The sequence below is a fragment of the Paroedura picta genome, chromosome 15 (assembly GCF_049243985.1).
Source record: "Paroedura picta isolate Pp20150507F chromosome 15, Ppicta_v3.0, whole genome shotgun sequence".
In the NCBI taxonomy this organism is placed as follows: domain Eukaryota; kingdom Metazoa; phylum Chordata; class Lepidosauria; order Squamata; family Gekkonidae; genus Paroedura; species Paroedura picta.
Window position 1 is genome coordinate 27,222,981 of NC_135383.1, and position 11,548 is coordinate 27,234,528.

An 11,548-nucleotide genomic window follows, 5' to 3' on the forward strand; every position below is an offset into this window, starting at 1 on the left:
TATGATTTTGGTCTGCATTCACAGATATACTAAATCTTGGAAGCAAAACAGCAACACATACACAAGTACGCATGTGAGCACACATAAGCATGGAAGATCAGAAAAGGAGGGGGGATAACTTAATTCCCTTACCTGGAATCTGTTAAGCAAATGATGAATCAACTGGCACACTTTGTTGACAAGATGCTCTTGATTAAGTGACACTAACTGACAAGCGTGGACAAGTAAGTCACAAACATCCTATGAAATAAGCAAAAAAAGGACAGTTGTTGGCATTTAATCCTTTATTATCTTGACGATGAACAGAACACCTGACTTAAAAGATTTCGCTTCAGGGACCCAACAGGGCTTGCCCCAGCTCAGTAAATGGTCCCTGAAGTCATGCCACCCACTATCCTCTTGATGCTCGTTTCTCCTTTGTCCACCCCTGCCTGCCTTATTGTGTTATCTCCCTTTTTAGGTTTCCGCAAGCCCCCCATACACAAACACACACACACACTTCCTTTATCTTCTTTAGGAACACAGTCAGAAAACATCATAGTAACATAAAAACAGCCTTATGGAATCAATCACCGCTAACACATTGATTGATTGATTGATTGATTGATTGATTGATTGATTGATTGATTCCATTTATATATCGCCCTCCCTTGCAGCTCAGCATGGGAACATGAAAACATTGTAAGTTCAGTAACTGCATCAATCAACAATAACAATATCAGCAACAATTGAACCCTTGATTAATCACTGATAGCATTTTGACTATAACCTCACAAATCAGTCAGGATTGTCTCACAATATGATTAATGGACATATCTAAATGGGAGGGGGTTCTAGATGTTGTCAGTTCGCTGACCACAACCAAATGCCTGGCGGAGGAGCTCCATTTTGCAGGCCCTGCAGAACTCTGCTAAATCCAACAGGGCCCGGGTCTACTCTGGGACTTCATTCCACCAGGTGGTGCAAGGACAAAGAACAACCTGACCTTGGTTGAGGCCAACAATGCTTCCTTGGGGCCAGGGATCACCCCAGTTGACATTGACTGATCATAGAGCTATTTGAGGGACACAGTCAGAGAGTCAGTCCCTCAGGTACACCTTAGGCGTAGGACCTTAAAGGTACTTAAAGACCTTAAAGACCTGTCATGTGCCAAGTCAATTTCCTCAGGTTTGGTGCCTGTTAAGAGCCAGCCTGGTGTAGTGGTTAGGACTTCTAATCTGGCGAGCCGGGTTTGATTCTGCACTCCTTCACATACAACCAGCTGGGTGACCTTCGGCTCGGCAGAGCACTGACAAAGCTGTTCTAACCGAGCAGTTACTATGAGGACTCTCTCAATCTCACCTACCTTACAGGGTGTCTGTTGTGGTAAAAGGAAAGGAAAGACAATTGGAAGCCACTTTAAGACTCCTTCAGTTAGAGAAAAGTGGCATATAAGAACCTACTCTTCTTCTACTTCAGTAATATCAGGGCTCTGTCACCCACACCTCCCTCACAGAGTGTCTGTTGTGGGGAAAGGAAAGGGAAGGCAACTGTAAGCCGCTTTGAAACTTCTTCAGGTAAAGAAAAGCAGCATATAAGAACCAACTCTTCTTCTTGAATTAACTTCCGGCCTGGAGGTGCATCCTGGCCAACCCCTTCCCTTGGAGATTCTTTGTTGTTCTAACTTCTAACTACAACTTGGCATATGTTATCCAAATTGCTTATCTCGGTGTTCCCGCTCTGTATATAAACAAGCCATATGCTTTCTATTAAACTGTTTTCAAACCTGCTATTGAGCCAGATTAGCTGGCTCAGTTTTTCACACTCTTTTGGATCAAACAGTCGCTTCATGGGAATGGGTTATCCCACACATCCTTGGGGCAGGGGGAAGAGCCTACATCAACTCTAGCTCCCCTTAGTAACATGTCTTTGATAATTTTATGGTGTCTGCACTATAACTTCTTTGCTATGTTCCTATATGTACCTAAAATAAAGCCTAATTTCAGTTTTGTCCAGATGCCTGGGACTTGTTTGTTGTTGTTGAGGGGAACTTTGGCCAGCACTCCCTTGACGTCATGACAAGACCTTAAGTTTGATCCAAGATTCAACTGGTAACCAGTGCAGCCGTTGAAGCATGGGCCAGATGTGGCACTTCCAAGTGTAGAAACCTCCAAGTGAGAACCTTTGCTGCTATGTTTTGAACCAGGCCACGTAGGGCACCAGTATTTTGGCTTAGTGAAGGTGGAAAAACGCCAGCCGAGCTACTCTTGTGACCTGCGCCTCCTTGGAGAGGGAGACATCCATGCTCATGCCTAGGTTCCTTACAGAATCAGCCACTGACAGTTGCACTCCATCCAGTTGGGTAGATTTCAGATTCAGATACCTTCATTGGCGTATGATGCGAAATACATAAAGCAACAAGAAATTAAATTCTAGGCAAAGATACAATGGAAGTGTCTTATGTCATGCAGCAGATCTGCATCAGAGGTAGGCTGGTCCTTAAGGATCGACAGGATTTTTGCAATGGCCACTATCTGTGAAGGCTCCTTTACACACAAATTGAGTAATCATGCTTCCTCATTTGGACCCTTCCTATCCAGCCATAGGACTTCTGTCATTGAAGAGATGAGATTCAGGTAACTCTGCCTGAGCTATCCCATCACTGCTTCCAGAAATCTGGCTAAAGAGGGTGAATTTGGGTGGCCATCCATCAGGGGAAAGAGCTGGGTGTCATTACTGATGGCACTCAAGCCCAAACCTCAACAACATCTGGACAAAAGGATGCAGAAAATGTTGAATAAAATTGGGGAGAGGACTGCTCCCTGTGGCACTCCACATGGGAGTTGGTTGCAGCTTGACTGTCTCTCCGATTGCTACCCTTTGTCCAGAGCACCGTAGAAAGATCAGCCATTGAAGGGCTGTCCCCTGTATCCTGGCATCAGCAAGATATTGAGCTAGGAGCTCATCATCTACTATGTCAAACACTGCTGTATGGTCAAGTAATACAAGCAGTGCTAACCCGCTCCAGTACAGCTAACAAGGAGGTAGAACGTAAGGGTGATCAGAGCTGTTTCCATCCCATGGCCAGGCCAGAAACCTGACTGGGACAGATCTAGGACTGAAGTTTCATTCAAGAATGCTGATATTTGGTCCACGGCAGCCCTTTCCACCACTTTCCCCAGGAACGTTAGATGCGAGACTGGGTGGTAGCTGGCAGGTACCTACAGATCCAGAAATGGTTCCTTTAGCAGCGGATGTACCACTGCCTCTTTCAGCCCCTTTGGGAATTCTCCCATTGAGAGGGAGAGATTATATCCTGGAGGAGAACCCCTATCCTCTCATCAGCCATTTTAAGTACCCAGGATGGGCAGGATCTAGTGGGCATGTTGTTGGCCTCACTGAAGCTACAATCCTGTTCATTTCAGTCAGCATGAGCTAAACAAGATGTTCTCCTGATTTAGAGGTAGAAGACTGAGTCATAGGTTAGAAAGGGTTTTTTGTTTGTTTGAAACTTTGGTTTGGGTTTTTTTTTCTTATAGTTTATTCAAATTAGGCAGAATTTAGTGCAGGTTTTTTGGCAGTTTTGGCAATCTAGGTGTTTTAGGTGGGAGCAGTTTGTTTTATATGATTGCTCCAGCTGCCATCATGGATGCTTCTTATTACGGGTAGTCACTATCATAAATCCACCTTGGGTTCAAGTATGTGTTTACGTGTGTAAACCATGTATGTGCATGTGAGCATGTTCGTCTTCAATGCTACCATCCCAAACTAAATCAAGCCTCCCATGTTACCTTTAAGGAACACTAAAGGCTGATTATGAGCATGTACGGGCAGAGATTCCCTTGACAGCCCTTCCCTTCTGCTTAGTGTGAACAAGGGCCAAGCAGCCAGGGAGGAGCTGAAATCACAGTCTTTTGTAAACAAGATTACTTAATTACTACAGGCTATTAAACTACAGCATAAGACAAGAGAAAATGACTATCAAATCTACTTGATTACACAGATCTATCACTAAGCTAAATTTAACAATACAGAAGTGTTGCAACTGACATCCTTCCTTGGATGCCACTGAAGCAAATGCAAACCATGCTCCCTCTCCCCACCTGCTCCCTGCAAGGGAATCCAATCCATTTGAATAACCACTAACTGGACGTTTCCAGTCTTTTAAACCTTCCCGCCTTAGCTGGCAGGAAGCCTCTTACCCAATCCAGATTTAGGGAGCTCTCCTCCATGTGGATAGTGAACCCCAGTCTCCCAAGGGTGCATGTTCTACAATCTCAAGACCCAGATCATGTTTTACAACAGCTATTCATCTTTTACTTCTTAGCAAATAATCCTCTACTCTCACTGAACTCTTGGTGCATTTATGGCTCTCTTTCCTGGGAAACCAAGCAGCTGTCAGTATTCCAGGGGAACTCTGGTGAGCTTCAAAGAACCTTACATCTTCAGATCATGACAGCCAAGAAGCCTACAAACAGAGCTTAAAGTTGTTATTCAGAGTCACAGCCTCCACATGAAGCTGCATTATATTGCATTAGGCTGTTGGTCCATCAAAGTCAGTATAGTCAATTGAGACTGGCAGCAGCTTTCTGGGGTCACAAGCAGAGATCTTTCACACCAACTACTTCCACAATCCCCTAACCCTGATATATATAGGCTTGCCTTTCACACTGAAAACTCCATTTAGCTATCATGGATAACAACAAATAGATTTGTCTCATTGGAGAGTCAGAGTGGTTTAGTAATTAGAATGTCAGTTTAGGACCTGAGACTATCCAGGTTCAAATCCCCACTCTGCTACACAAGCTTACTGGGTGACCTGGGGCCATTCACTCTGACCATTTCCGCATGAGGAATCTGTTCCTGGACAGCCTTCGAATGTTGGCGGGTTTTAGAGCCCCCTCCACATGACATCATGGCTGGGTTGCCACCAATATGCAGATAACACCCAGCTCTTCCTCCTAATGGATGACTGCCCTGACTCCCCCCCGGAATCTTTAGCCAGATGCCTGGAAACAGTGACAAAATGGATCAAGCAGAGTTGTCTGAAGCTCAACCCTGCAAAGACGGAGGTCCTGTGGTTGGGTAGGAAGGGACCATGGGAGGATGGTTCCTTTACGGAAGCTCAGGTCATAAAGGTAGCATGGCTGGCATTTTACCACCTCCACCAAGACAAACTACTAGCGCCATACATGGAACCAGAGCACCTAGCCACAATGATCCATGCGATGGTCACCTCCAGACTGGACTTCTGTAACTTGCTCTACACAGGCCTACCCTTATCCTTGATCCGGAAATTACAACTGGTGCAGAACACCGCAGCCAGGATTCTCACTAAGACATCACGGAGATCTCATATCCGACCAGTATTCCAAGAACTCAGCTGGCTCCCAGTTCAATTCCAGAATAAGTTTAAGGTTTTGGTAATCACCTTTAAGGCCATATACGGTCTGGGCACAGTATATCTGAGAGACCACCTCCCTGCCTATACCCCAAGAAGAGCTCTACACTCCACCACCTCCAACTGGCTACAGATCCCTGGCCTAAAGAGGCACGTCAGGCCTCAACAGGGGCCAGGGCCTTTTCAGTCCTGGCCCCACCTGGTGGAATGAGCTCCCCGAAGAGATCAGGGCCCTGCCAGAACTTCCACAATTCCACAGGGCCTGCAAAAAGGAGCTCTTCCACCAGGCATTTGGTGGGGCCGACTGACCCATAACATCTATAGGTGCCCCCCAGACTGAGGGACCGAACCTACTGAGAGATTGTCAAAGTTATTGTTAAAGTGCCATTCTGATTGTTCCAGTTGGTGTGTTGTTGTTATTGTTATACTGTTATATTGATTTTGACAGTGTTTTATGTGAATGTTCCAAAATGTTTTATGTAAACCACCCAGAGCCATAGGGAAGGGCGGTATAAAAATCTAAGTAAATAATAAAATAAATAATCACCTGCATCCCAAGGCTGTCCAGTAGCTGAGTCGAGTTTTGCCCACTTTTAACTTGCAATTTCGGGAATCACCAAAACTTGATTTACATCTCTAAATCATGTGTCCCATTGGTGAGCAACTAGTGAGCAACCAGGGATAAGCCCATATGGATGGAGAAACGCACAATAGTCTTGGCAGTTTGTCCTGCCCTCCCCTCTCCATTTCCTGCTCCAAGTAATTTTTTTTAATGGCACAGTCCACAAAACTACATTGTGAAAGGTAAAATAAAATCTTCTATTAAGTGTCCACAATCTTTTTGCGGTCAGGCAGGAAAAACAAAGCCTTTTTTCTGTTTTCTGGAGGTGGGAAATGAGCTGGAGAAAGGGGGAGAAAGGGTGATCAAGCTGCCTGATCATACAGGCGTCTGAGCACCTTGTTTTTAAGCCAACCATTAGCACAAAATGTCTTTTGGGACTCCAGGGACCATGTTCAGCATATCAGAAATCCATCCAGACAGAAATAAAGTCCGAAAAACCATAAATCCCCAAATGGGGTTGGGTATGCTGTATTGTTCTGCCATTTCTTCATAGCAATGCGGCAGTATTGATTTTTTATTAAGGATGCATCTGTGTTGTGGCATTACCACATAGCAATGCGGAAGTGCCTTTAAAAAGTAATTGGGGGAGTGGAGGAGAAAGTTTCAGTCCACAAGATAACTGCTGTGCTGTGATTGGTGGCTTGCTATGAATGACAAGCCAAGGAGCGAAGGGAGACATTCATCTTGTTTTCCCTTGCAGCCTTTGCAAGCTGAAAGCCACTCATGTTTTACCCCCCCTGCAGAAATGGTCTGTTGTCCTAACTCTACCTCACAAGAGAAGTTGCAAGTGGGAGAAAAGAGAATGACATTGTAAGCTACCTGAGGCCCCCACTGGAGAAAAGGAAGACATAAATTTGTTGTTGTTGTTAGTTGCGAAGTCGTGTCCGACCCATCGCGACCCCATGGAGTCCATTTAAGTATGCACCAACTGCTTCAGTTACTCCATCCAGACACCTCATTCTCTCTCGTCCCCTTGTTCTTTTGCCCTCAATAGCTCCCAGCATTAGGCTCTTCTCCAGAGAAGCCTTCCTTCTCATGAGGTGGCCAAAGTATTTGAGTTTCATCTTCAGGATCTGGCCTTCTAAGGAGCAGTCAGGGCTGATCTCCTCTAGGACTGACTGGTTTGTTTGCCTTGCAGTCCAAGGAACTCCCAAGAGTCTTCTCCAGCACCAGAGTTCAAAAGCCTCAATTCTTTGACGCTCGGCCTTCCTTATGGTCCAATTTTCACAGCCATACATTGCAACTGGGAATACCATAGCCTTGACTAAACGCACTTTTGTTGGCAGGGTGATGTCTCTGCTTTTTAGGATGCTGTCTAGATTTGCCATAGCTTTCCTCCCCAGGAGCAAGCGTCTTTTAATTTCTTTGCTGCAGTCCCCATCTGCAGTGATCTTGGAGCCCAGGAAAATAAAATCTGTCATTACCTCCATTTCAAAGATTTCAAAGTTCCCTGTCAGTGACAGCCAGTCTCACAATGGCGTTATGCACAGCTTACTCTGGCCAACACCCTCCATTCCCTAGTTCTAACCCATTGTTCTTTTATTGGATTAGGGGGTTTTATATGTTGTACGTTTATATGTTGTCCACGAGCCTTGTGGGAGCGGCAGGCTATAAGTCTAATAATAATAATAACAATAATCCCCAATCCTCTGGAGTTCTCTGTTTTATATTCTAGGACTGCCAAATCTACAAATTCTAAATTTGACTGCCAATTCCAGGTTGGGAAATTCCTGAAGATCTGGGAGATGAAACCTGAAGAAGGTGGGGCTTAGGGAGGGACCACAGAAACACCACACTATCCATTCTCCAAAGCAGCCACTTCCATGAGGGCAACTGATCTCTGAAGCCAGAAGATCCCACTTGGAAGGTAGCAGCCCTGTTTTCTATTAGGATTGCCAGCTCTGAAATATCTGGAGAATTTGGGGTTATGCCGGGAGGGGGCGGGATTCGGGGCAGGGAGGGATCTGAGTGGAGCATGCTGATCTGGAGTCGCCCTCCAAAGCAGCCCTTTTCTCCAGGGGAAGTGATCTGTCGCCTGGAGATGAGCCGTGAAACCGGGGGCATCCCAGGTCCCCCCCTATTTCATATTCTGCAGTCGGCCGCCTTCGGCCTCGGCGAGGAAGACGGCCCCAAAAGCAAGCCAAAAAGGCCCGCTGCCGCCCCGTCCTCCCCGCAAACAAGCACGCACCTCGGGCCGCGGCGCCTCCTTCCCGGCCGCCCCCGCCGGACCGCAAGTCTCGGAGATGAGCTGGTCGAAGACCAGGTGGAGCGCAGTGCGGCGGCCGCTCTCGCCCCCCCGGGCCGGACTGGGGTCGGGAGCAGAGCGCAAAGCGGCGAGGCGGGTCAGGTAGCGCCGCGCGAAGGGCTCGGGCCCTTGTCCCGAAAGCGAGGGCGGCTGGGCTCCGTCGCCGGCCGCCGCCGAGACCTCGCCCGACATTTTCTCCCAACACGGCTGCGGATCACCAAGGCAACGAAGCGCGGCCCGGAAGAAACGGAAGGAAAAAGGCTAGAATGACACGTGCAGGCAGGACTTCCGGTGGGACAAGGACGACTCGAAGGCCGCCATTGGCCGTGCATAGCCACGTGTGTGGAAAGCTGACGGGGCCGGTCTACGCCCGACTTCTCGATGGTTTCCTAACCGCTCTATGGCAGGAGTCGAGGGGGGGGTCCTTTTCTTGGCCTTGCTCAAGAAACTTTTGCCTGGAATTCCTCCTCGCGGTGCAGCGCCTTAGCTCAGCTTGAAGATTTGTTCTGGTATATATTTATTGAATAGCCACTTTATTATAGGGAAAACAAAGATGCATTCATTCTCATCCACCTTAATACGTCAGAAAAGGGGTTGTGCGGCAATTCAATTAACCGTTCAAAGTCTGTTGTATTGAATCATCGAAATTTTTAACCAATTTAGCGAACTTTCAACCGGTTTCCAGGAATTGTGCTTTTTACAGGAAAGGATCTTCGTGCCCCATTTTTTTTAAATTGCCATCAAGTTACAGCTGACATAACACCCCCTAGGATTTTCAAGGTAAGAGACATTCAGAGGTGGATTGCCTGCTTCTGCAATCCTGGCATTCTTGTGGTCTTCCATCCAAATGCTGACTAGAACTATCCCTGCTTAGCTTGCAAGAACAGACAACATCAGTCCCGCCTGGACTGTTCAGGTCACAGTATTTTATAGGCAATTTAAATTCTCTCGTTTGCATAATGGGAAAAAGCAGCCTTTGGCAGTCCAAGAAATCTGATTATGGGCAGTAATAAATCCGGGGATGTGAGTATATGTTATTGAGTATATGTACTTGAGAGGCATCTTGGTGTAGCGCTTAAGAGCAGCAACTTCTAATCTGGAGAACTGGGTTTGATTCCCGACTCCTCCACATGCAGCCAGCTGGATGACCTTGGGCTACTCACAAAGCAATCCTGTTAGAGCTCTCTCAGCCCCACCTTCCTCACAGAGTGCCTGTTGTGGGGAGAGGACAGGAAGGCAATTGTAAGCTGCTTATGAGACTACTTTGGGTAGTGAAAATGGGGTATAAAACCCAACTTCTTCCATTTGGAACCATTAACTGGTTTGTTTTGATTTATCTGGGCTTCCTGACAAGGCCAGGAGGGCTCCCACTGATCTGTGTTCAAGCTTTAGTGTGTGCACACACTTCAGATAGATATCAGCCTTCTTATGTTGTATCTGATGAAGTGTGCATGCAGACAAAAGCATAAAACTTTGTTGGTCTAAAATAACTCAAGGGAAAAGGAAGGCAACTGTAAACCGCTTTGAGACTCCTTTGGGCAAGAATATCGGCGTATAAGAACCAAATCTTCTACTGCTTCAGACCAACACAGTGACCCACCTGAATCTATGAAAAACTGAATTACTCAAGAGGGCTTTTCTGCACAGGCAATAGGACAGCACTGTACTAAATGATCCACAAAGTTACTTAGGAAAATCATTAGTGATGAGTCTGCATGTTCGATAAACACAGACTACAAAATTCTTCAGAAAACAGCTCTTTATTAATTCCAACACAACTCCAAACACGAAACAACAAGACTGGAACTCATGAAACTTATATACATTTCAGGCAGTGCACCAAGGAACCTGACTGGCCCCTAAAAGGGCCCAAGGATTGGCCCATTGTTATAGTCTCAGCAATTGCCTGGCGTTCAAGCCTCTATTTACATATGGAAGGAAAACGATCGGAGGCAGCCCAACCGGCAAGGCCAGCTCATAGGGAACCAAAAGTAAAAGGATTCAGTTGTCTTTATACTAACGCCCGAAGCATGGGCAATAAAAAGGAAGAGCTGGAACTTCTCATGCTGATGGAAAGGTATGATCTAGTAGGCATCACAGAAACTTGGTGGAATGATTCTCATGACTGGAATGTAATGGTGGATGGATATGAACTGTTCAGAAAAAACAGAATAGATCGAAGAGGTGGAGGAGTGGCACTGTATGTGAGGAAAGGGCTTACCTGTCAGGAAATTCTAGTAAAGGAGAGCATATCTGCAGTGGAAAGCATCTGGGTGAAAATAAGCGAGGGGAAAACAAACAGTGTGGTGGTTGGTGTCTGCTACCGACCGCCTGACCAACGAGAGGATGTGGATGCTGCACTTTGTGAGCAGCTTGAGAAAATATCCAAACGGCAGGACCTTGTCATCATGGGTGACTTCAATTTCCCAGATGTGTGCTGGGAAACTAACTCTGCGAAGCGTCCTCAGTCATGCAAGTTTCTGACCTGCCTGGCTGATAATTTCATTTATCAAATGGTAGATGAACCCACAAGAGGTTCAGCCATACTGGACTTAATACTGACCAACAGGCAAGAGTTGGTGGATGAGGTGAAGGAGGTGGGGACCCTAGGGGGAAGTGACCATGTCCTCATAGAATTCCTTTTGAGATGGGGAGCCAAGGAAGCTTGTAGCCAGACACGGATGTTGGATTTTCGTAGGGCAAACTTTAATAAACTCATACCATGGACGAGAATGCTGGAAGGGAAGGGAGCATGTGAAGGGTGGGCGCTACTCAAACAAGAGCTATTGCATGCTCAATCAATGACTATTCCAGAAAGACGAAAACACTGCAGGAGCTCTAAGAAGCCTATTTGGATGAACAGAGAACTTCAAGAGGAACTAAGAAAGAAAAGGAAAATGTTCAGGAAATGGAGGGAAGGACAGAGCTCTAAAGAAGAGTACCTACAGGTTACTAGGCACTGTAGATCAATCATCAGAAAGGCCAAAGCTGAGAGTGAGCTAAGATTGGCCAGGGAAGCCCATTGTAACAAGAAAAGATTTTTCAGTTATGTGAGGAGCAAACGTAAAGTCAAGGAGGCAATAGGCCCACTGTTGGGTGCAGATGGACAAACTCTAACGAAAGATGCAGAGAAAGCAGAAAGGCTTAGTGCCTATTTTACATCAGTTTTTTCCCACAGGTCAAAGTGTTTAGGCACATCTAGAGATGGCTGTAGCCAAAGGATAGTGTCTGGGTGGCAGGTTAACATGGATAGAGAGGTTGTCGAGAGGCATTTAGCTGCACTGGATGAGTTCAAATCCCC

General features: G+C 46.3%; 1 protein-coding gene across 3 annotated transcripts in view; it reads right to left on the minus strand.

The window, feature by feature from the left end:
* The window catches only part of HEATR6 (HEAT repeat containing 6), a 77,313-nt gene extending 68,808 nt beyond the window's left edge, over window positions 1–8,505 (minus strand). For 2 of the 3 annotated variants that reach the window (XM_077312563.1, XM_077312562.1), the window contains exons 1-2: window positions 8,191–8,503; window positions 133–240 (exon numbers count right to left, since the gene is read on the minus strand). In XM_077312563.1, coding sequence (XP_077168678.1) covers window positions 133–240; window positions 8,191–8,439 — 357 coding nt within the window. In that variant the 5' untranslated portion in view covers window positions 8,440–8,503. Of the gene's footprint in view, window positions 1–132; window positions 241–8,190 lie in introns of all 3 variants that reach the window. The other variant, XR_013226885.1, reaches the window with a different exon arrangement.
* Window positions 8,506–11,548: the final 3,043 nt, after the last annotated feature.